Source organism: Mastomys coucha, unplaced genomic scaffold, assembly GCF_008632895.1.
Source record: "Mastomys coucha isolate ucsf_1 unplaced genomic scaffold, UCSF_Mcou_1 pScaffold6, whole genome shotgun sequence".
Classification (NCBI taxonomy): domain Eukaryota; kingdom Metazoa; phylum Chordata; class Mammalia; order Rodentia; family Muridae; genus Mastomys; species Mastomys coucha.
In genome coordinates this window covers 6,967,825-6,992,977 of record NW_022196912.1, presented here as the reverse complement: position 1 = coordinate 6,992,977, position 25,153 = coordinate 6,967,825, and the positions used below count along the sequence as shown (strand labels likewise).

At 45.0% G+C, this 25,153-nt stretch overlaps 1 protein-coding gene across 1 annotated transcript in view; it reads left to right on the top strand.

Annotated features, from left to right (window-relative positions):
- Positions 1-25,153, top strand: part of Prkce (protein kinase C epsilon) — a 506,175-nt gene that overhangs the window by 188,848 nt on the left and 292,174 nt on the right. The window contains exon 2 of the mRNA XM_031357603.1: positions 3,198-3,261. Coding sequence (XP_031213463.1) covers positions 3,198-3,261 — 64 coding nt within the window. The remainder of the gene's footprint in view (positions 1-3,197; positions 3,262-25,153) is intronic.

The following is a 25,153-nucleotide window of genomic DNA, read 5'->3' as shown; positions in this document are numbered from 1 at the left end:
GAAGCCAAGGCTTATGGAGAGGAAATAATTGTCTGAGGTCACTCGGTGGGAAAGAGACAAGACTGGGATTCAGGCCTGGTATGAAGCCAAGGGCTGTGCTCATCTCCCCCACTGTTTCCTTGGCTTCTGGCCCTGGCTGGAGGAAAAGCCAATGGGGATTTAGCTTGAAAGAGGAGCATAGTCTAAGAGAAAGGAAAGTAATTAGGAAGTCTGTCAAGGAGAGAAGAGAAGCCTAAACAGAGGTTATGAACAGGGCCACATCTGGAGCAAGTGGAGTGAGCCCTCATTGCAGGGGGGCTCAGCACTGTTCTGGGAATGGCTGCAGGGAGCTCTGGGATCTGTTCTTAAGTCGCTCCAGCTGCCTCATGCCCTCTAATAGATTGCAGAGTTGTACAGGTCTGGGAACTCACATTGCTTCATTATCAGGGCCATGCATCCATGGGCAGAATTTGTGATGCAATGCATTTGGCTGTGAAGCCAGACCACTGTCTACCACCATTTGTACTGAGCCACCCCTCCAGTCACCGACACCGAAATCCCGCCACGCTGATGGAGAGCCTTCCTCGCTTGGCTGACTGGGGCTTGGCCAGTGCTCTGCAGTCATCTGCTCAGCCTTCGAAGCTCTTTGTTGCTTTTGGCATGTTTAATGGCTTAATTTCTATTTTTCTGTTGGGAAATGCATTGAGGGAGCAGTGGGTGCTAAAATGGCTTCTGATTGCTATCTTGAATGTTAATATCCTAATACATTTTACCGTCAATGACCTGTCCTCCCTGCTCCGAATCCTCTCTCCCCTTCTGCAGAGATAGGCTCAGTGCCCGCGTTGGATGGGCCTCGCTCCCCAGCTCGTTCCTCCGCTGTCCTCCTCCCTGCCTCTCACAGATAGCATTGTGCTTCATCAACACAGTCTGCAGCCGTGGGAAATCTTTGACTTGGAGGATATGAAAGAGTGTTTCATTTTGTTTGGGGTTAACAGCGATGATCTAATCTCCAAAAGGCATACATTATTTGAATTCCATGCTCAGGGGCAAAAGGGCTCCTGATCATTTTGAACTTGGGCAGAGATAGAATTCTAGTTTAGCGCTGCTCAGCAGAGCCAACAGCTGGTTTTCTGTCTGTAACTCCTTGCTAGTGCTGGGGTGTGTTTATGGCGGGATCATCCTCCAAAGAGCTCTAGGGAAACATGGCTTTACCCATGTTTAAAATCATGAACTCTTTAGGGATGATGATGGAAGTCACCTTGTGGGATCCCAGTTGAGTATTTGGTTCTTGCCTGGATCCCAAGCTTAAGTGAGCAAATCCTGTGGAGTCCCTGAGGATGGCCCAAATCTGCCCACTGCTCTCTTTCACTGCCTGGCCAGACAGTACCTGAACTTAGACCACTTGCCTCATCCATAGGAGAGCTCTTGATACAAAGGAAGATTTGAGGCCAACAGCAAACACTCTCAGCCATGAGTATCTAAGTCCAGCCAAGCAACAGGGCTCCAGAGTGGCCTGGGAAGGAAATGGCATGACTTAGAGAGACCATCGGTTCAACTTGAGTCTCTTTGGCTCACACAAGTGCTCATATTAACATGTTCATTGAATAGACACCCCAGCTTCCCTCTCCAAGTGTCATATGAAATGCCACTTCAATAAAAATCACAAATCTGTTTTCCCCCCTGGGGAAGGAGGTGAAAGGACCCAGAATAAACTTTATAAGCCTCGAGTTTAGATCTTTTTCCTATCCACAAGTGGGTATTGGACAGTTTCTGACCGAGAGAAATGGGCAGAGGTTGGGAGTGTAGATCTTGCACTTTCTGTCTAGCAGGGGAGATAATTACATGGATGGTGTGCTACAGTTTAATAGGAACTGTGACTAGGACAGTGTGCTGTGGAACCCAGGCCAGGGAGGAATGCATCCTGGTGGGAGTGTCTAGAAACACCTCAGAGAGGAGGCATGTCGCCCTCAACCTTGAAGGAGCAGGAGACATCTACCACACTTCCTCTTCCCAAGAATTGCTTGCTGAATGTACACTTGCCTTCTGCTGGGGACAGTGGAAGAAAAAATACAGGAAGGGATGGTGGTTCCTGAACTTAAGAAATGCACATTTTGTGGGGGAGAGAGTGTGGCAGAGCCCCTTGGAACTGTGTGTGCAGATGGCTGATGGGGTGGGAGAGTTTCACGGTGGACTTAGAGATCCAAGCATTCCAGAGCTGCTACTCTCCCATGTGGAAATCTCATGTTCTGCAGAAGCATTCCTACCTTGCAAAGATGTCTGAACTCAAAAAAAAAAAGAGGTCCAAGCCTCCATTTTCCACCCACTGCCCAGTTTCACCAACTGGATTCTGAATAGCATGTTGGCTATAGTTTGAGTAGGGGAAGAAGCAAACTGGAGATGGAAGGAGAAGGTCATCGGTGAGCAGTTGGAAGTACTGACTCTCTTTATAATCCAGCTAGTATCTGTGGGTCACGAAACACCCATGTAGTCAACATATGAGCTGAGTGGGAATCGGGGGGAGGCGCACTTGTGGAGCCCTGATCTGTGTTGTTGCCTCTCACACTGCTCTGCTCTGCTGCCCTTGGGGTCCTTCTGGGCTGTTGTTGTGGGTCAGTTTCTCCCTCTTACTAGCTGAGTTCCACACTGTTCTGTTTCTTAACTTCCCAATGAGATTTTAATCACTGAGTACAGGAGTGACATCTTAATCCATCTCTTCCTTTCTGAGTCACATAAAGAACACAAATTTCTTTGGACGATCTTGGCATCGGATCTCAGCACTGCCACTTAGCCTGAAACTTGGACTACAGTTACCTGTCAAAGGGGCTAACGTAAAACCAAGCTATGGGGATGGTCTTTTACCTTGTGGCTTCCTTGGGATCTCTACCCTATAGATGCCAGTTATGGCATCCTCTGTGCCAGTCACAACACTCAGTCTCTAGACAGTCATGTCTTTAGAAATTCTTCAAGTATCCATTGTGAAGGAAGATCCCTCCCAGGTTAAAAGCTGATGCTCCCTTTTGGGGATGTTTCAGATCTCTAGTACTACAGCACAGTAGATGTTCAGTGGACATCCCTGCTCTTTCATTCCTAACTCACCTAGCATTTGACACAGCTCTGATGAGTGTCACGACTCTTGGTTACAGTAGCTCAGGTGGGAATGGATCCCTCACGCTGCCCACCCATACAATAACAGCCCTCTATCGTTCTCTTACTTGCAGATTGATCTGGAGCCGGAAGGAAAAGTGTACGTGATCATCGATCTCTCAGGATCATCCGGTGAAGGTAGGGTGTGACCTCTTGCTCTTGTCCTGTTCTGTTGAGCCTTTGTTTGCTGGGTCTCTCCCTTCCCATCTCGGCCAGGACATTATCATGGTGACATTTAATTAGTTGGCATGCTTTAGCAGGAGAAAGGTTATTTTGAAGATGTTATGCCTGTGTACCAAATAGGAGCCAGCCATCTGTTACTGGTGGAGCAGAAGGAGATTTCAGACTTGCTGAGAGGCCAGTAACACGGGCATTTCCAAATGCTATGTGCAGTGCAGTGGCACCCTCTCCCAGGACAAGTCTGTGGGGTTTGCGCTGGGCATGGTGAGAAGGAAGTAAAACCAGTTGGCCTAACGGTATTCAGAAAGGAAACAGACAAGGTTTCAGACTTTAAAATTTTACTTTTTTTTTTTTTTGGATCATTTACAGATTCCTCTACTATGTATTTAAAAGGCAAATGAAGCTGATGGGATGAGATAGTGTATGGATTTTTTTCTCTGATATTTATATGTTTCTTCTTTTTCTTTTTATATCCTCTTCTCTTCATTTCTTTCTTCTTTGTTCATTTCCTATGTTTTAAGTGCAGAAGTGAGAGTGTGGTGAAGACCAGACGACCAGGGAGGAAGGGAAAGCAAGAAAATGCAGCCCTGTCCAGACAGGTGCAAGGCACTCACACCAGACTTCAGCAGGAGACTAAGGGTGTTTACTGGCCTCATTGGTCCTCTCTCTCTGTGGGCAGGGAGACAGAACAGTTGGTGTCAGTGGCATGGCTGAGAGATTGGGAGAGAGTCGTTGCTTCCCCTTTGAAATGAGGGAAAGAAATAGTGTCTGGGATCTGGGATCCCAAGTGAGAGGTGGGGAGTCTTGACCTTCAGCTCTCCTGCCTGGAAAACTTGGCCCTTTCACAGATTCATACCAGGTAATAAGCACAGAGTTAGTCTCTCTCTCTCTCTCTCTCTCTCTCTCTCTATCTCTTTCTCTTTCTCTCTCTCTCTTGCTCTCTCACTCTCTCTTGCTCTCTCACTCTCTCTTGCTCTCTCTCTCTCTCTCTCTCTCTCTCACACACACACACACACACAGAGAGAGAGAGAGAGAGAGAGAGAGAGAGAGAGAGAGAGACTCTAGGTAAAGGCTTAAAGGCTCTGTTAGGAGGAAACATAAGTAAGGTCAAAGGCTCTAAGCCTTTGGGTCTCAATCTATGGGTTGATGTCTTAGTATCAGACATCCTGCATATCAGATATTTACATTGTGATTCATAACAGTAACAAAATTACAGTTCTGAAATATCATTGAAGTCGTTTTCTGGTTGGGGGTCACTATAACATGAGGAACTGTATTAAAGGGTCACAGCATTCAGAAGGTTGAGAACACTGCTCTAAGAACTGATGTAAGCAATAATGGCACCTGATAACTTTATTCACATTCAGTCTCTAGAGGTGTTCAGAACAACTCGACAGTCATGTGTATATGAGGACCCCACTAGGCTTGGGTCCTCTTTTAATATATTTTGATGATTTGGCATAGGTTAAAAGCTTTAAGCAGCCTTTCAAAATTGGTTTGTTACATATTCTGCTCTTTACTGTAGTTATGTTTGGCAAGCCCAACTTCCCCTCTCTGTTGTTAGTACTAAACAGCCAAAAATAGAATATGCTGTTGGAGAGTTGAGGATTTAACAATATATATTATGAAACATTTAAGACCTACAAAAATTAAAGTAAAACAAACCAGCCATGTTAAAGAAAGGCAGCCTATCCCAGCACAGGTGGTAAATGCCCAAGGTCTTGCCTGCTCTGGAAACTGAGGCGGGACAGTGCCTTGCGCACAAGACATTAGGGCCAGCCTGAAAGTTAAGAAAAAATAATAAGGCAAACAAAAGACTGAAGGCTTGTAGTTGCTTAAACATTTTTTAGCATAGTACGAGAGCCCAGCTTATCAGACTCGAGAGTTTACAATAGCATCCTGATTGCAGATGTTGGAAAATGTTTGATAAACAAAAATCAATTTCTTTTTTCCTGTTCTTTCCCTAACCTTAATTAAACATACATTTCCTGTGCCAAGATGTTGGGCAAACCAATGGCAGGCTTGAATTATTTTCTTTCTCCTCAAAAAGATTAACGACTTGCAAAATTATAAACAACATTTTTTTTTTTTACATTAGAGAGAAAGGAGATGGACACTGAATGAACAAATAAATCAGAAGCAATTGATTTTTTTCTTCTTGCTTCTACGCTCTATTGCATGTGAATAACCGAAGCAATTTTCATTGGGCTAAATTCTGAGTCTTTTTTTTTTAATCTCTTTCATCTAAAGAAAATAGAGTTTACTTTAGAAACGCTGACACATGCCAGGATCTGTGAAGTGCTAGCATGTGTTGCTCTAAAGCAAAGAGGGTTCTAGTTAGCCTTTGCTGTTCCTGGACTTGGGATTCCCTTCTGCAAGTGGTGGGTGGGCGTCTGTAATCATGTGCCATGCTCCATTTGTACCATGCCCATCTGCTCTGCCAGTCCTTGTCCTGGACTGAGAGGGTTCTCGGTCTCCAGGTAATTTTGGTTGCATAAGGGTTGTGAGGGTGAAAGAGAGACTGGGACAGGAATAAACCAGCTCGACTGCTGCCCGAGAGATATCCCAGAGAAGTTCAATTGTCAAGCTACCCCATTGCACTAGAGACTGTAGACTCCACTCTTTGTCCACAGTCTTTCTTGGGTGCAGATGCTGACTGTGTTCTGTGAATGGGCGAGACAGCTGGAATGAGGGCTGACTGAGGCTTCACTGCTCTGGTAATTCTGCCACCAAAAACATTTCAGGGACCCTGTCTTCATGCTCCAGCCCCACCAATGAGAAAAACATATTCATGGAAATTGCACACACTTTACAACACCTGAAAATTCCAAAGGGTGCATAGAAAAGTATGGCGGTGATAGTGTGAACACCTCCCCTTCTCCTAGGGTGTCCCAGAGGGCTCTTTTTCTTGCTAACATGCCATTAGGAAGTTTGTGTGCTTACATCCGCTGTGGAGCAGGATGTAATGTGATTTCTGTCTGTCTAATGAAATTCCACCATTTGGACATCCTGTGCAGGTCACTATAATGGGATTTGACTAGTGTGTGCTTTGACTAAACCAGGGAACCTGGCCCCAGATGTAAAGGGTCAGGCCTGATGACGAGGGAGATCATTTCCGGTCCCATGATGCTGTTTTTCAGTGTAACTTGAATAGGCATCAGTTGGAGCTCATGGCCAAGGAATGGGGTAATACTGTAGGTGATAGAAGGAGGTGAAAGAAATGGACCTTTTTTTGGCATATGTTGTCACAAGTATTTTTCTGTGAGCCCCAGTCTGAGGCATTCCTTAGTTTGACTTTCAGCATGAACAACAACCATTTGGCTCTCTGGTAAGCCTGGCACCATTAGTTCACCAGATAATTAGGTCAAAGCTCAAGTAACAGAAGTATAAATAGCAACTTAATTCTCAAATTGTGAATGTGTTTCATTCTGTGTAATAAGCTATCATTTCTGCCTTTACTGTCATTTGTGATTCACATTTGTTATAACCATATAGCAATACGCCATCATTCACAGGCCCTCCAGATAGGAGCTGGTTAGGGCCTAACCTGTCTGGTCTTCTCCTGCTTTGCATCCAAGGCCAGTGGTCACCTCAGATTGTTCTCAGAGTCTAAACTGCAGTAGAAATCACAAGAAGTCAGACCCAGGTCTTCAATAGTATACAAAATCCACAACATAAAGTCTAGTTGAATCTGGTCCTGGTGGGATTATGCCTTGTGGAAGTGGAAACTGAGAGGCAAGAAGCAGTGCCCACCTACCCTCTTTTCTGCAGTCACATGATGTGAAGTGTCTTCTTTAGCATGGGCCTAGGCATTCGTCAGACTTAGGTTGAACTCCTGGCTCTGATGCTTGCCAGCTTAGCTGGATTCCGCACCCAGAAGATGGGACGACACTATGAAATTTCATTTGGACTTAGATTGGAAAAGTCTATTCTTGTCACTTGTAGGCTGATTCAGCCTGAAGTGACCCTGCCAAAGATACTAGAGAGGGGTCACTATAAGAACAAGGCCTTGGAACTATTCATGCATGCAAAGATGCTCAGTAAATATTCAGACCCAAGAGCAGAGTAGAGTTCATCAGAGTCACCTTGAGAGCAGCCAGCAGTCTTTTTCAGGAAGTGATAGGAGGGCGGTCTCTGACTCTGGCTGTGGAGTGCTCCAGGCAAGAGCTTGCTACTTACAGAACACGTGGATGTGTGCCAGATCTGAGAGATTACTTCCTGTAGCGGTGCAGCCCAACTGTTCGTTTTGCTTCTTGATCTTTCTTCCTCCCCTTCCCCCCAAGTACAGCAATTCCCAGCCAGATGCTCTGGAGCATGGCAGAGCCACTGGTTTGTGTCCTGAGCACATTAACATTAACAGGGGCTCTTGTTGGAGCCTGGCTCCTCCCGTCGCCACTCCGTGCAGACTGAGAACACATGGTCTCCAGGCTCTCACTGGCCCTGGGGAAAGCCTTTCATCTGTTTGAGGACAGTTCTTAAATCTCTCTTCTCCAGGCGGAATCCATCAGATCCTTAGTCTTTCTGCAGGTATATTTTCAAAACCTGGCTCCTACTTTGCAGCTTTCTGTTGAGTTTTCACCCTAGCTGCTCAAGAAGATTTGATAAAGGCAACTTCGCTTGGCTCTGGAAAGACATGTGTGTGGAGATTTTCACATACCAAGTACTTGGCCCCATCACCTTCACATGGAGGTGCAGGACTGAAAGGACAAGGGATGTACCTCAGAGCACCCTGCAGACTCCTCCTCCCGGGCTTCTGCTCTGTCAGGGCCCTGATGATGAGGTTGTCAACATGGAAATGACTTCCTGTTGCTAGTGTTACTATTATTTTTTCCCCTCAGAAAGCTTTTAATAGGAACATAAAGCCAAAGTTCTTAGCTTTTGATCCAAAGGTGGCCCCAGAGTCCCTTTCATGAATAGACAGATCTGATTTTTAATTCTCTTAGACAGGAGCACCCCTGATCTGTTTCAGGAATAGCTTGGTCCCTCTCCAGCTGTCTGTAATGTGGACCCATAAATAGGTTCTGGTTTGAAACCGGACCTGACATAAATCTTGAAGGACAATGATCTTTCCTACTGCCCTGCTCTTTGTTAGAGACATTGGGGTCTTATGTTCACGGCAGGCATTGAAACACTGCCCTTGGGGTGAGACCTTGGCTCTGCCAGAGGGCAGGATCTCAACAGCATCTCCAGGTTCCGAAGCCCTTCTGGAAAAAAATCGGCTTTTTCTAAATCCCATGTTATTTGATCGAGTAGCTTGTGGTTGTCAGAGAGTTTTAACTCTTACTCATTTGGTGGACCAGTGAGTAAGACTATTCATTCACCATCTCAAGACTAGGGAAACTTGAGCGGAACGAGAAGCTGAAAATGGAAGACGATGTTCACAAGAATGAGAACATTGCTTGAATTCAACCAGGAATGGATGTCTTACAGGAGGAAGGCATCAAAGACTAGCACATTCACATTGAGTTCAGACTGGGTGTTAGTCACCAAGGAAGAAACTGGAACTGGAATAACCCAGCAATATGTCAAGGGAATGAGGGGCTTATGCTGGAAAGGAAGGGTAGACGAGACCTCAGAGAGTGGGGGAGAGGCATTGTGAGCTAGGGGAGTCCTGTTATCATTATCCAAGATGACTTAGACTTTTCATATTAAGGAATGGCAGGATAAACAAGGTAAACAGAGTGTGTACTCTCTGGGAGCATCCAAACCAAAAGATAGTTGTCAGTAGTGCAAGCAGAAACTGTCATGCTATGCACGCAAGGAAAACGGATGCTATAAATGATTGATCCATGTTTGAAAATTGATGGCAATTGTTCTGCTAAACCTTCCTGGTCAAGGCCTCTGTCTCACTAAGGTCCCCAAGGAGGAAGGGAATGTTCCAGGTCAAATATAATCCCATCCAGAACATTGGATGGAGGCCTGCTTTTAAATGTGGCATTGAGGTATTTAGAAGATTGTTCAAAAAAAAAAAAAAAAGGCTTTTCTTGAATTTCTCCATAGCTTTTTTTGGATTCTCTTCTCAGGTAGATTCCTGGTAAAATCCTGGTAATCACACTACAATCTTCAGTCTCTCAGCCTCCTCCTCCTCCTCTTCCTTCTTTAACAGGGCTGGTGAAAAACTCCTTATCTCCAGCCTGCTGGCCAAGTAAACCACCACTGAGCTGAGCTATGTCTACAGCCTTTCTTGGGTGCCCCAAATTAAGCCCCCAAATCCCCACATTTTCTCTTTCAGTTTCTGGTCATTTTTGAATATGAAACATCACTTAAACATTTCTGTCTTCCCTAAGCCACATCCAGCTGCAAGGTGCTGGCCCATCTCCTCTGGGGCATGTCCCTTAACCAATAGGATTCTGGTCATGTACACCTCATTGCTCCCTAGACATATGTGGATGTGCCAGATTTTCCAGAAGTGGACTGAGTCCAGAAAATAAAGATCACAACACTTAGATGCTCAAAACCATTGATCTTTTAATATGTACTCTGTACTGGAAACTCTCACCCTGGTATAACTGCTTACCACCTCTGAGACACAGGCCCAGGGAGTGTATCTTTTGCTATCTTGATATGGTGGTCCATCTCTGCCTCGATGGAGTCAGTGTTTATTCCTAGAAGTGATTGCCTGCGTGGATGACATACAAGACTCAAGAGCATCCATCGCGTCAAGGAGTTCTTAAATCCCAAAGAGCCTTTGCTGAAATGCTCAATGAGAAAAAAGCCAAGAAGCCCCCATTTCCTTCTAATTGGTCTCTAGAAGCCCAGCAGTTCCTCTGAAATGAATCCTCCCCATGGTCAACAACACCAAAGGCCAGCCATTAGTAGACAAACCTGGAGAGACTGGGGATCTGCTCTCCGCAAGTGTCCTTCTTGTCTGCCATTGTGTGGGTGCGGATGGATGTTTCTGTTGACTATGTGCTTGTTTTACTCCTGATTTAACTGCAGAAGGGATAGTCATATGGAAGAAACACACATATAGAAAGGGTGGGCTTATGATAGGTCCTTAGTGAAGACATGGCTCCTTCATCTCCTCCCTGGTGCTCTCCATCGGTCACTATTGTTATGTATCATTTCTGTACCTTATAAAGAAGAGTTTGGGGGAATCATGTTTGCAGCTCAGATCATATTTGGTTGAAATGGCCCATAATTGAATCATTTACTGTTGTTAATGTCCTTGTGACTTGGCTTGAAAGAAAAGGGTATTTCCATTCATCTAACCTAATTTAGAGAGTTGTCTTTCTATACTGATTATCCTATTCTTTTATCTACTTGAAGCTGGCCAGTGCTGACAGTTTTATTGATGTTCCTTATTACCTAGCTTTGTTGAAACCCCCACATTTTCACAACCAAACACATTTGCCATCATTAATCTAGGGGTAACACCAAGGCTTTTATCTTCCTCTTGTATTGTAACCCTTCAGTTGAGCTTGTATAGACTGAGGACACACACACGCACACACACACACACAAGCACGAATGTGTGTGCATGTGCACAGGCACACATACATCTATAATCTCTCTTTTATGTACTCTTTCTCACAGTTGAAAAGGAATTCACTAGTGGAAGCCAGGGTGCCTATAGCAGAGAGGAAATCCCTTTGCGCTATATATCACCACTATTGCTAATGTCAGAAGTGAGTCAGACTGGAAAGCCAGGAAGGAGGTCCCTGGCAGCCAGTGCTCTCTGTTGCTACCAGCTGGGCAGAAGATATACCAAAGCTAATGAAACCACCAGTATATGTATATATGATCAAGCATGGGACAAGAAGTGACAGTTACTAAATAAATAGTTGCCACCAGAAACACCACACTAGCAATGTAGTAGGCAGAGCTGGCAATGAAAAGCAGTGGCTCTGTGGAATCGAACTGCTGAGGGCCTTTCAGTGCCTATGGCAATGGGCTACTATGCCCACCTACTTCTCCATAGCAGGAGTATGGAGTCCTCACTAAGGCCCTATGCAAGGAAACCTCTCATTTGAATTTATCTCATTGTATATTAGAGAGGTCTCTAACAGTAAATGTGTAGATGGTGTTAATCCTGGGGCTCCTTTTCCTTACATCTGTGATCTGTGTGTATTCAGTGGATCATTTCTCTCTGTCAGAGATTTCAGAGCCTGTTGTAGTCCCTAGCTAGACACAAGTCATTGTCCCTCTGTATAAAGGAACAGTCACATTTCCATCTAATTCCTTCTTTATTATTTCTAAATAATTTTAAATAGCCCATACACATAAATTATAAACTAGACAAGAATATTTTTCTTCCTTTTCAAATTTCCTTACCCCTTCCCCAGAGATAACCAATGTTCCCACTGATTGGTGTATCATTGTAGAAACATTCTCTCTACACACACAGACGGGCTGGGAAAGCTGGGAGAGATGTGAATGTAACCTTCAAGGGATTTGTTTTATTGCTCATTCTGCCTCAGGATTGAGTGGAGTGCTTGTATACATTGGGTATATGATAGCTACATGTCTGTATAAATCAAATAGATTTCTGATATGGAAAAATTTGATACATCAAATTTGAGGACCACCTGTGGGCAGTAGCTCCGTTCCCTCAACCAAGGAGGGAGAATATAGTATCTATTATTATTGCATTTTAGGCGAGCCATGTGGCCTGAAGGAGATCACTCCAGAGCAATGCTAGTGGTTGCCATTTATTGACTCTCTGCCCAGGGGAGAGGTCTCAGAGGGGAAGAGCCTTAGTGCTGACCCCACTATACCTGTTCCCACCAACAGCCGCAGGACACTGATGTGCTTCTCGGTCTATCCTTTACCTCCTCCTATCAGAAGAATTTGAACTCCTGAGAGCGGGGGGCATGCTTGTTACTTCTGCATGTCTAGGACCTTAGCTACTCGAGAAGAAGATGAATGGCTTCCTCCAATGAGGAAAGGAGGAGTGGAATAGAAGGGAGATGTTGGTTCTCATCTGTGGATGGCGGGACTACACAAAATCAACAGAGAGCAAGTGGCTGCCAGTGGGTCTGACCTCCTTCCCTGGCCTTCCAGTCGGTCTGTCCCTGACACTAGCAATAATGGTGACGTGTAGTGCAAAGGGATGTCCTCTCTGCTATAGAAGCCATTGCCACCCCTAGTGAATTCCTTTGAAACTGTGAGAAAGTGAGTTCAAGGGAAATTACCTTCACTTTTAGGGTTTGCATACATGTCTGTCTGTGTGTCTGTCTGTGTGTGTGAGAGAGAGAGACAGAGACAGAGAGAGACAGAGACAGAGAGAGACAGAGACAGAGAGAGACAGAGAGAGACAGAGACAGAGAGAGATATTGGAATCTTTATTTTAGTTCCTACTTTTCAATGAGCTAATCACATGGTTTACCAATACATACAAGTGTATATTGAGCTGAGCATGGTGCCTCACACCTTTAATTCCAGTGCTGGCAAGGCAGAAGCAGACAGATATTTTTGAGTTCAAGGTCTACGTAACAAGAATAGGCCGTCCATGCCTATATACTGAAACCCTGTCTCAAACAAAACGAAACAATTGTATACTCTGAGTCCATCTTCTGCTGGGCACCAGTGACAAAGGCAGAGAGGTCTGGAGAATGTCTGGCAACGAGCCACATCGTCTATTTGGGCCAGGTGGTCTTCTCTGTGCACAGGGTGAGGATGTATTGTGTAGCTTTTTCCTATATGTTTACAGCTTCCCTTCTGGGGAGAGGAAGGAGGTTCATATGACTCTGGAAGAAAAGTAAACATACAAAACCCAGGAAGTAAACAAAACTTATCAAGCTTGGGGAGCTTTCAAAACTTACAAATGTCACAAAGTTTTGCCCCAATTTTATATAAGCAACAATAAGTGCTGGGCAGAGGATACTTTGTTACTGCTGTACATTATATAGGAGTTCACAGACACAGACACAGCTTTTGTTAGCCTTTGGTAACAAAAGTGGGATTGCAAGAGAAAGAAAATGTTCAAGACAAAGCGCTATAGATTATTATTTATATCCAAAGGGATCTGTCATGTGGTAGGGAAAATACATACATTATTGAAAGAAATAATCTAAGGGAAATACATCAGATGTATTTAGGGGACATAAATACATTTAGGAGAAATGAGGCTTAAGGAGTTTAAGGCTGAATCCATCAGAGATGCTATGAAACACAGATCCCGACTCAGCAGGCCTGGGATGGGGCTGGTGGTTCTGGGTGGCTGATCAGCTCCAGGAGATGTCATGTTGCTGGTCACCAGACCACACTTTTGAATAGCAAGAGACGGTAGTCCGTAGACTCCCTTGCAAACCATGCTAGTCAGACAGCAGTTTTTTTTTTTAAAGATTTATTTATTTATTATATGTAAGTATGTGTAAATAGCTGCCTTCAGACACACCAGAAGAGGGTGTCAGATCTCTTTACGGATGGTTGTGAGCCACCATGTGGTTGCTGGGATTTGAACTCAGGACCTTCGGAAGAGCAGTCAGTGCTCTTAACCGCTGAGCCATCTCTCCAGCCCAAAAACTTCCCAGTTCCTTTCCCTCCCCACCTCCCAAGAGTTCACCCTGAAGCCCACTCTGTGTGCGCATCCTTGTGTAGTCTCAGTTCCTCTTTCTGGGGAGGGGCTCAGTCAGGATCCACCAGCAGGCCACTTGACTTAAGCAGCCCACTGAAGAGCAGAGTGGGCCGACAAGGACAAGAACCAGTATATTGCAAGAAAAAAAAGCCCTGTGTGGCCTTCTGGGACCCACTCATCAGGATATTGGATTTTTTGGTTTTGTGTTTGTTTTTCTATAAATACCCCAAAGTATTGAGTGCTGCTTGAATTTGATCCCACTGTGCAAATTTTCTCCTGGTTCTTGCAGCTTTAATTAAAGAAGCTCACCCAGGGACCTTGCTAGAGCTAACCTCTATGTGACCCTTCTCTGATAAGCAGGTTGTACTGCTTTTCATGAAAGGAGAGAATTCTGGATCAGGGGCAGAGCACACAGTAGGGGCATAATTTTTACTTGTTTGTTAAATGGATGTGTGACTAAATGGAAGTAGCAGGCACGAGTGTCACCTTTAAAGGAACTATGGGGATAAATAAGGCGTTTGACCGACCTTGCTTTGGGTAATCGTGCTTTGTGTTCCAGTGTACAATCAGTCTCATGGGTGGGTGTGGACAGAGTGTTTAAGCTGGCTTGCTGTGCCAGGTGCTTATTAGTGGAACTTGAGGCTACCTTGCTGCCTCCCCATACACACAATACTGTGGCCCTCTCTGCTCATTCAGTTCCTTCTCTAGTCTTTTAAACCTCAGTAAGTTTTGTAGGTTTGCCTCCTCCTGGGAGCCTTCTCACAGTGGCCCATCCCACCAGGGCCTGCTGGTCCTTAACCCTGTCTTTGCCCCAGGCATCCTTTACATCCATGCCTTCATCTATTTTATTGTTTGTATTCTGAGGGGAGTTTAGGTGAGGCCCTGGCTAGTCCATAAGCCTTAGCTGCACACTCTGAACCAGTCTTTTAAAGGGTAGGGAAGACAAGTAGGTAAAATAATGAGGAAGAGGGAAAGGAATTCGCCTTAGCATTTGTTTTCAGGGTAGTTATGTTCCCTGAAAACTTAAGAAAAAGAGGAAATGTTAAAACTTCGTGTTGAAGTGCCGTGACATGTGCCTGTAACCACTGCTGCTGAAGACCATAAATTCAAGGCCAGCCTGCGCTCTCTAGGGAAATGCAATCTCAAAATGACAAAGGCTTGAATGTTAATCTTAAAGGCCCGTGTTTGAATGCCTCCAAGTTGCAACAGCACCTCATGTGAAGGTTCCTGTAAGGGGAATAAATGCCTCCCATAGCCTCTCTGTTCACCCCTCAAACTCTATCACATGCCTATGATATTGAGCTTGCTAAAGAGTGGCCCTTTGTGTGCATAGATGCACAGATCCTGTGAGAAAGAAAAATGGTGACTGACACTGCCATCTTTTAGGGAACTAGCCTTCTGTCATGGTTATTCATATGCCAGGAAGCAAAAATCTTTTCTTCTCAAACTCAGGAAACTCTTGCCTAGAAGCCATGCTCATGAGAAGAAACCTGGGTTGCCTCAAGAGTAGGTTGTATTTTGGGGAGCAATATTCTCACTAGGTGGTGATGGATTGCCCCAAATGGACCAACCACAAGATTACCTATGGGAAGTAGGATGTATTTAGGAGACATAAATACATGGCTCTTCATGAACATTAAAGACCCAAGCCTCCAAAACAACCATTTGTAGACACTTGTCCTTGTCCCTCAGGGATAACAGCCATTATCATTTTTGCCAGAAGTAGCTGTGACTTCTCAGGAATGACCCTTAGGACGTGGTCTGTTGTCATCCCCTTAGGGAAGGAGGGCAAGGGAAAGGCAGTTAGACCCTCACCTGAGAGCTAAGGGATGTCCTCTTGCATCCCATCTGCTTGTAATTCTCCCCTAATTGCAGCAGCCTTGTGGCCTTGGGAGGTGTGGAATAGACAGTAGAGGCTTCACTGACAGGGGACTCCATCTGTGTAGCTATGCGGGGGTGAGTGTTCAGTACTGTGGCTGCCACAAGGGTACCACACTGCTGTAGGCAGCTCCTCACCCGTGCTCACTAAGTAAGCTAATGAACTCATTGATTGACCAGATTGGACCCTGATGGAACCATCCCGTGATCTGTCACAGACACCCTATGCAGGGTGAGTAGTCACTTGTTTGAATCTCCCCAGGAAAAGTTCACGCCACACCAGCCAGCAAGCCAAGCCTGGCAGGCAGCTGGACTCGGCCTCCTGGTGCATGAGGAGCCCACAGCAGCTTTGTAGGAGGCAGCACTCCAAGTCTGCACATGATGCTTCTAAAAATACATCTGAAAGCCAGAGGAATAGAAGTTGAATAATTGAGTTAAATGCTGTGATGCAGGGTTTCATTCCCAGAGAGCTAAAACGCATGAAAATCCTCTCATTATGTCTCATTGTTTGGACACACTCTTTGGTAACATCTCCAATATTTTGTGCTTTTAAAAATGCATATATTTTTTCTTACTTAATCATGTTGGGGAGCATGTCAGCCTGCTTAGATGCGGGGAGGGTCCAGCTGAGACTACAGGTTTTCTGGGTTGTTCCTATTGGCTTTGACTTTTTGGAAGTAAATGGTATCCATCTTTTCATTGTGAGGATAGCAGTCACTTTTTCTCTTACTGTTTTTATTTTTTAAGAAAAAAAGATATGAAGTCATGTAGTATGTCCATAGGTGCACAAACACTTATAGTCTAAGCCATGCTAAATCTGTCTCAGTTGACCATACCTGTGTGTCTCAGGCTGTGTAGGATCCAGCTATACTTAGGACATATTTGTTATATGGCTGTTGTCCAAGTAAGATAGCTAGGCTGTGGAGGGCTTACAGATGTGTGGCAGGTAAAAGCTGGCCATGGGCTGTCCCTGCCTGCTCACGGTTGAGTGTACATTTGGCCCATGTGCTATTTGAAGGTTAAATGGATGAAAGTCAAGAATTGTCTGTCATTAGTGGGTTTGGGGTCACTGGGGTTGCTGTCACAGCCTCCTGGACTTGGAATACAGACTTTGTCTGCTTAATTACAGATGTCCTTCCAGCTGCTTGGCCTCTTCCTGTCTGTGATTATAGCGCGGGAAGCCACTCCACTGCCACGCTAACCAGAAGCACCTAAGGCCTGCCTGCAGAGGAATCTTATTATTACTGTCTCTTTTTTAAAATTCTGAACCTTTAGAAATTTAAATAAAATCAGGGCTCTTTAAGTAAAAAATTCCCTTCCTGCAGCCCACAGGCTCTTTGCTTTAGAAAACTAACAATCAAACAAAGATTTTTCTTTTTCTTTTTTCTTTTTTCTTTTTTTTTCCGAGGGTTTCTCTGTCCTGGAACTCACTTTATAGACCAGGCTGGCCTTGAACTCAGAAATCTGTCTGCCTCTGCCTCCCAAGTGCTGGGATTAAAGGCGTGTGCCACCACCACATAGCTAAAGATTTTTCTTTTTAATTACTTTTGTCCCTACCTTGCTGGCCTTGCCCACCCCTCTTGTACGATTTCAGTTCTGACAATACATGATATACCTGTCATGCGTGTGTAAAATCTAGTTAAGGAACTGCCCATGGCCCACTGTTTTGCATCCCCTGTGCTGACCTGTATCTTGTGTTAATTCTTTTCTTGCAGCTATTTATAGTTTACCTGCCCATGCACATATATTCTTAAACAAGGAGTTATTTGTTTTGAACTTTATTTAAATACTTTATATCAATGCTTTGTAATTATTTTAACATAACACCTTCTGAGATCATCCTCCTTGGAGTGTGTGACCAAAGTCAGTTAGGCTTTGTTTCTGTGTGTTATTACATGATGTGATTTTGTCAAATTCATTCATGCATTCTTCCCTTTGTGGGCATCTTAAGATTTTTCTGTTAAGGACTGTGTTGTATTTGAGCACACTTGAGTACAACTGCAGTTTCTTTAGGTTACTTATCAGGGGACTGATTTGACAACTCAGTAGATGTATGTATACCTTGGTAAAACGTTTTTATACTAATTGATGCTACTGACATATGGATTTACAGTACCTATTTGCTTTATATCTTAATATTAATTATATGATTAAAATGTTATCTATCTTGTTTATGAGTATTTTGTCTGCATATATGTCTATGTATCATGTGCATACCTAGCACCTGTGGAGGCCAGAAGTAGGCACTGGGCCTCCTAGACTTACAGTCATGAGCCACCATGCAGGTCCTGGGAATTGAACCCATGTCCTATGGGAGAGCAGCCAGTGCTCTTAACCACTGAGTCATCTGTATTATCAGATCTTAAAACTATCAGCCCTGTGTTATCAGATTTTAAAATTACCATTATAGTTTTAATTTTTATTATTTTTATTATTTTTTATATGTGAATGAATTTTATTTTGGTCAAACTCACCCTTCTCTTCTCTTCCAACTCCTGCCACGTCCCTCTCACTGTCTTTTCCCAACTTTACATCACACACACACACACACACACACACACACACACACACACACACACACACAGAGCTCAGTGTTACCCATGTGCATGACAGTATAAGGCTGCAGTGTGGGGCTCTACCACTGAAGAAACATAGCAAACTTTCTCTTGTCTAGCAGCTATCAAGTGTGTGCAGGTTTTCCACCAGGCTGGAGCCTTGTGAGGCCTTCATCATCCACACTGGTGTATTGGTTGGACTGACCTTGTGCACGTTGTGTGTAGGCATCACTACTGTGGAGAGCTGATGAGTACAGCTGCCTGTCCTGTCCTGCTAAGCTCATCCAGTCTTGCTGCGGTCTCCCATGACATTTCCTCAGTAAATGGCTGAGGACGTGATGCAGATGATGCTCTGGGGAAGAGCACATTCTGGTCACTTGTTCTCTCCACTTTGATCATTTGTGCTCCTCTTGTAAACCTCCATCTGTTGGCGTCTGCTAAAGGGTGGAGCTGGACCACTCTATGGGTATGAGGTTAGATATCTGCAAGGTAGTTGGCTATCAGCTCAGTAAAATGATAGTAGAGTCTATGACCATGGATTCTCAGTTTACAGTACAAGGCTCAAGTTTCCTCCTGTTGAGCAGGCCTTAAATCTAGCCAGATAGCCGTTGGCTGCCCCTCCACCACCCCAAGACATCTGTGCTACCATTACTGCAATGGGCAAAGTTTTCCAGGTGAGTTGTGAATGTTGAGAGTGGCTTAAGGCTGGGGCACCTTACCCAGAGGTCCCAGCCACCCACACAGACCTTTGCAGACTTCCAGATAATGCCATGATGATTTCTCCAAGCTCTGTGACCAAAGTGTAAATAAGAGTCTTCAGCAATAGCCTCTTACCCTCAAGTCCTGGTGGACAGCCAAGTTCAGTGGGAATGATCTGTATTGTCAGGGGGAATCTCTTGGACCCCTCTGACCAATATCTGGAAGGGAGATATGCTGTGTCTGGGTCTGAGCCTTTTGTTTGATTCTCAGTGGTTCCTTGAGAGGAGCTTTATACTCCTATGCAGAAGAAACTCTGTTCTCTAGTGTTGTTTTAATAGGGCCACTTCTGATGATTAGTGATACTGGGTGCCGAGGAAGCCTGCAGGTTTTGGTCCTTGCCTCACAAATGCCTGTTCACTCCTCTTGTGTAGGTTTATGTCTGCTTCTCCCTCTCTGGATGTAGTTGTGGGAGCCGCCAGCATCTCACACTGGCTTGCGGCTAACGGGTTTATTCTCTCTGTGGTCATCTGATACACAAACATTCAAAGTATGAAGCTTGGGGGATCCTGAACGAAACATTCCACATGCTTGGACTTCCAAACATGTTTCTGTTTGGGTAGATTAATTTGTCGGTGTATTATTACTCTACTAAGTCAAGATGGCCCAATGAACAGATGTGCAAGAAAGCTTGTTTGAAATCCTACATCACCACACTGCTTCCATTTTTTATACCTAGTTCACTCAAGGAATAGTAGTTGTTGCAAATGTGATTTATGTTTTATTTAGTGCTCTATGAAATCATTTGCCCCCCCTACAATATAAGCTCTCAAAGACAAGAATTTTATCTGATTTTTTAAAAATCTTTGTTTCCTAGAAACCTGGCACATAGTAGGTGCTCAACAAATGTTTGTTCGGTGAGTAATGGAATCGGTGTTGACAGAGGCCATGCCATCATAGCTATGACATCATGCAAATGCTGCCTATAGCAGTTGCTCTCCATTCAGCTAACTTGCAAACTCATATATGTCAGTTAGTGCATCTCTGGCCCTTCCTCTTCCAGAGTGAAGGAGAAATGCACCCTTGGGAGCAGAGCTCAGTGTGTAGCTTGTAGCTAGGCCCCTGATGGGCTGGCACTCCTCTAAGGACAGATTTCCAGGGTGAGACCAAAATTTCCCAGGCTATTTTCTTTGCCCTTCTCTATGGTAGCTGTCAAGACTGCTGCTTTTACAAACCCTGTTGGCTTTTGCATTGTTGCTATAGAAACCGGAGCTGGTAGTTGGAGGAAAATGTGTGTGTTTTTGAGTCCTAGGGAAGGAGGGTGTTGTGGAGTGGATGAGAGCTGTGGGTGGGAACAGCCAAAGATGGTCATCCCAGGAAGTGCTTCTGGAGGCCCGCCCTCTTGAGGGCCTCCTTTCCAGAGAGCTGTGATTTGCCTTGGTGCATACTTGGAGAGCTGGCTCCATTTGTGGAGCTGTAGGCTCCCTGGCAAGCATCCAGCCCTTCATGGAACATCTGGGAAGCTTTGGCCCCCTCCCTGTGCCAAAGCCGCTAGGCCCTAGAGACAGGAATCAATGACCTCTTCTTGGCCGGCTCCTTAACCTGAGTCCCAGACAAGTGTTTTTCTGGGAACTAGGAAGGCTGATCCTTGATGCCAAACTCCCCCTTCTGATGAAAGGGTGGGGACAGAAACAGGCTTGGGCTTGGAGTGAGCATGATGAGAATTTGGCTTTTCAGGAAACCAGAAATAAAATGGGGAGTCTCACTTCTCCTCCCTGGGAGGGCAAACAGTGGCTGAGCTGCTGATGCTAGTGCAAGCTCACTTGACCTGGGAGGCCACCTGCATCTACAGACTAATTAGGTTCTGTCCCTGGCAACCTCTGAAGGTTAGCCTGAGAAGGTGCATGGTGGCCCTTTAATGCACAAAATTTATAGCATACTGTGTGTGCTGAAGAGAGTGAAGGGACCTGGTGTGTAATTATTGGGAGTGAATACACCATGGACACACACACACAGACAGAGAGAGAGAGAGAGAGAGAGAGAGAGAGAGCCCTCAGCCTATCCCTCAATAATAAATGGCCTCTTTGTACTCGAGGTCAGATCCCTAAGAACAACTTATTTTCAGTGTCAGGAAAATAGCCTTTTAGTTAGACCTATTTCTTGTACACTGTAGGACATTTGAACTATTGGCAAGAATGAAATTATAGTCTCTCCATTTTGTAGACATTCTCCTTCATGTTTGCCCCATGGTGAACCTACCCAGGGGATACGAAGGAAACAGCCGGGCTCCGTACGACAGGGTAATGGAAACTACCTAAATGCCTAGGGGGCATTTCATACCAGTCTATAACTGAATGGTAAGAGATCTCTGTACAGTTTAGACTTCTTTTTGTATATTAATGAGGATAGGTGTTAAAAATAAATGGTTAAGTAAACAAAGAGTTATACACACAACACACACACGATCTATTTGCTTAAAAAGAAATGTTTGTATGCTCATGTTTATGAACATACACACACACACACACACACACACACACACACACACCTCTGACCTTGTCACTGGACCCTTTAGATTGGCCTCTCATTTTTCCAAATATCATAGAGTACTGTGGGGGAGTTAAGTTTTTCTCCTATAATCTACAGGTTCAATCAATGAGTCTCAAAATAAATAGGCATCAAAAGAGGGAAAGGTACAAATACTTGTTGTGAGTCTGGGCATCAGATAAGCCTAGAACACAGTAAAAGGTTTGAGGGATAGATGACAGGTGACTACATGCCTGTTGAGACCTGTTGTCACTTCCAGCCTCCTCCGATTGTAGTTGAACCTGCCTGAAACCCAGGGTAGCCTGATTTGAGGTGGTGTTTCCTGGATGAACATGGTCAGTGACAGCCGTGGAAGCCAGTTTTAGATAGAAGAGGGATCCAAGGCCCTGATGCAGGAGGAGAGCCATGACTCTGCCTGGTAGACATGGTTCTTCCCCTGACAGGGCTCCGTTCTCCTCTCTGTACCTGCTTTTCAAAGCATTAGAATGGGGGCCCTTCTATGTCACACTGTTGACCTAATGGGCTGAACCATCTGACATCACCTGCAAACTGTTCTGTATATCATGGTAACCCTGTCATCGAATAAGGTCACAGCCTTGCTGCCACCCTCAGAAATGTTCAAGATCTCCAAAGCCCAAGAACGGGAGGAAGCACAAGAAGTCTTGAGGGAGACTTCTAGGTGCCACCAAGCCACCCGGTGTAACCTTCCTTCCTGTTATATTGGGGGCCCCCTACAGTTTATGGAATGAAGTGTCTGTCATGATAGGCAATTATTTTCCATTTGGAAGAAATGTAAAACATTGAAGGAGAAGTAATTCCAAAATGTAAACTTAGTTGCCTTTTTAAAAAGAGAGTGTGCTGAACATAACAGGTGTTGAACGTGCTAGACATTTTTATGACTATCGGTTACTGGCTTGTAAAGTGAGGGGTGTGTGGAGTCTGTCCCTGCAACCCAGGAACCCAGGTTGTTAACTTCCTTTCTCCCCACTACCCTTAGGGCTTGCTCTCTAATGGTGTGACGATTTAAGGATGGCTTGGGCTTTTCTTTTGGAAGAGAGTATGTTTTTGTAATCATTGCTTGCTATTCTCGCATGGGGAACTATGTTCTAGGCTCCTGAGCAGTGGGTCTCAGACTCTAGCACCCAGCAGCATCACCTGGAAAGGTGGTACAATGCACCCTGCTGGGCCCCACCCAAAACTGCCTGTGGTGCTGGGGTTCTGAGGGAAGGCCACGCTTTGCTTCAGACTTTTCTTTCTTGAGGAGCTCAGATATTGTGAGACCTCATGTCCTGGGAACCAGCTTTGAGGACTCCTTGTAGAGAGGAGTATTTCTGAAACTGACGTGCATACGCCTGCCAGTCATTTACATGCACACACTTGTATACAAATGCACATGCACACAGATACACAGATCACACACATACACTCACACACCCATGCACGAATGCATGCTTGCATGTACAGGTTAATGTGGGGGAATTTTTAAAGTAGTGCGAGTGATGTAGGCTGTCCAGCTAGAGCATGTACTGACATCACTGCGTAAGAGCGCATTTCCACAGCACTTGCTGAAACTGTTGGGCCTGGGAGTCTGAAGTGAGACTAGCCACAAGGAGACGGGTACTGGGTTCTTCCTTCTTTTATGGTTTTCATACATTTTTAAAATGTTTCCATCATTTGAAGACAGATATCCAGGTATCCAACCAAAACAGAACCCTTCGGGATGGGATGGAGGCCTGGGTGTTATTTGGACGACGCCTCAGGTGGTGAGCTTGTCCAGCCAGCTCCGTGCTTTGCTGGGTGCCTCTGAGCCCTGTGCCTGTCCCTCCATGGCCTGGGCTTGGGTTTCTCTGGCATGATTGATGAGGATGAAAGTACCTGCCCTGTTCCTCTCAGGCATCAGGTAAAATCCAGATAGGAAACAGTAGATAGTTGTCTTAAAAATACCCAGCGCTCTACACATGCAAAAGGCTTGTTGCTTTTTTCTCCTTCTAAGGTCTGGTTTCCTTAAGGCCTAGGAGCACAGTTGCCAAATACAGCTAATAAAAATCCAGGAGGCCCCATTAAATTGGAATTTTCAGCAAAAGATGAGTAATTTTTCATGTAAGTATCTTCCAAATAATATTCGAGACATATAGTAAAACTTATTTGTATTTTCTCTGGCAGTTCTTTGGTGGAGATTTTTTTTTTCCTGCAGCAGCTAGCAGGTTGGGGCTCCAGGCTCCTTGCTCATTGCTGCACATCTCCAGGCTCCTTTGTCTGGGTATCTCTGTTAGCCAGTGCTATACAGGACATCACGTCCACAGGGAGGACAGGACTGGAGTGTGCCTTAAAACTGCACGGAGGCCCATCTCTCCTTTCCTTTGGCTCTGATCTCTGTACCTCAGGGCTCTGGTTTTCTTCATGTACCTTGTTCATTAGATTTACAACTGAAGGCTTTGTGGGTGCACATGCGTGTGCTGGGTGGGACAGTTGTGCACTAGAACATGGCTGGTGTTTTGTTCTCTAAGCAAGCAGTGGACTCTCTCATCTTACCCTTGACAGGAATGGCCTGTAACAACCAGGAATCCCAGTGCTGGAGCCTTCTAGTGTAGGGTCCTTATACCTGTGTGCCTTACAGTACTAGCCAAATACCCAACATACGAACTTGAAAGGGGGAATACTTTGCTCAGTTTCAGGAATTACACTCCATCATACTGGGAGGGCATGGCAGAGACGCACATAGCATGGTAGATGAGATACAGAACAAAACACTATCAGGAATAAGCCAGAGCAAGACCCGCTAATGCTTCCAGTATGCTCCCCCTGACCTTCCTGCAGCCAGATGCGACCTGCTGGTTCTCCCACCTCCCACAGTCCCATCAGTGGGTTAAACCATTAACCATCAGAGCCCTCAGGATCTAGTCCTCTTTGGAAACAGTCTCACAGACATGCTTGGGGTGAGCTTTACAAATCAAGTCCCATCTCAACTTCTGAGGTTGACAACAGAGACCATCAAACTGTCCCATCTGACTTCTGAAGGAAAGATTTTGGGACACTCCCAGTCTACTGTTGTTTCTGGGGCTCTTGATATCATTCCAGTTAGAGGGAGGTCACTTTAGGATATAGTTGTCAGTGTATTATATCTAAATGCACAATGCTTGCCCAACTTACGTGCACACTGTCTTCTGTCTTCAAATCTTACTTGGATCAGGTCCACTGTAAACTGTAGATGGCTTTAACTGCTCAGGTTCCTGTGTTCCAGCTGGAAATGTGTTTCTCAGTCTGTGGACGGTAAAGGGGGAACCTCCATTACCTGGAGCTTGTGTAGTTTTTAAGAATTCTCTTGGAAATTCTAGGGCCCAGCTTGGCAGCAGACTGTCTGTCCTTCTCAAACACCAGAATCTCCTTTCCTCTTGAGAAACAAAGCAGCACTTAGCAGTGGTGGCACACGCCTTTAATCCCAACACTCGGGAGGCAAAGGCAGGCCGATCTCTAAGTTCAAGGTCAACCTGGTCTACAGAGTGAGTTCCAGGACACAGGACAGCCAGGGTTACACAGGAAAACCATGTATCAAGAGAAAGAGAGAGAGAGACAGACAGAGACAGAGAGAGACAAAGACAGAGAGACAGAGACAGAGAGACAGAGGAAGGGAGGAAGAAAGGGAGCAAGAGAGAGA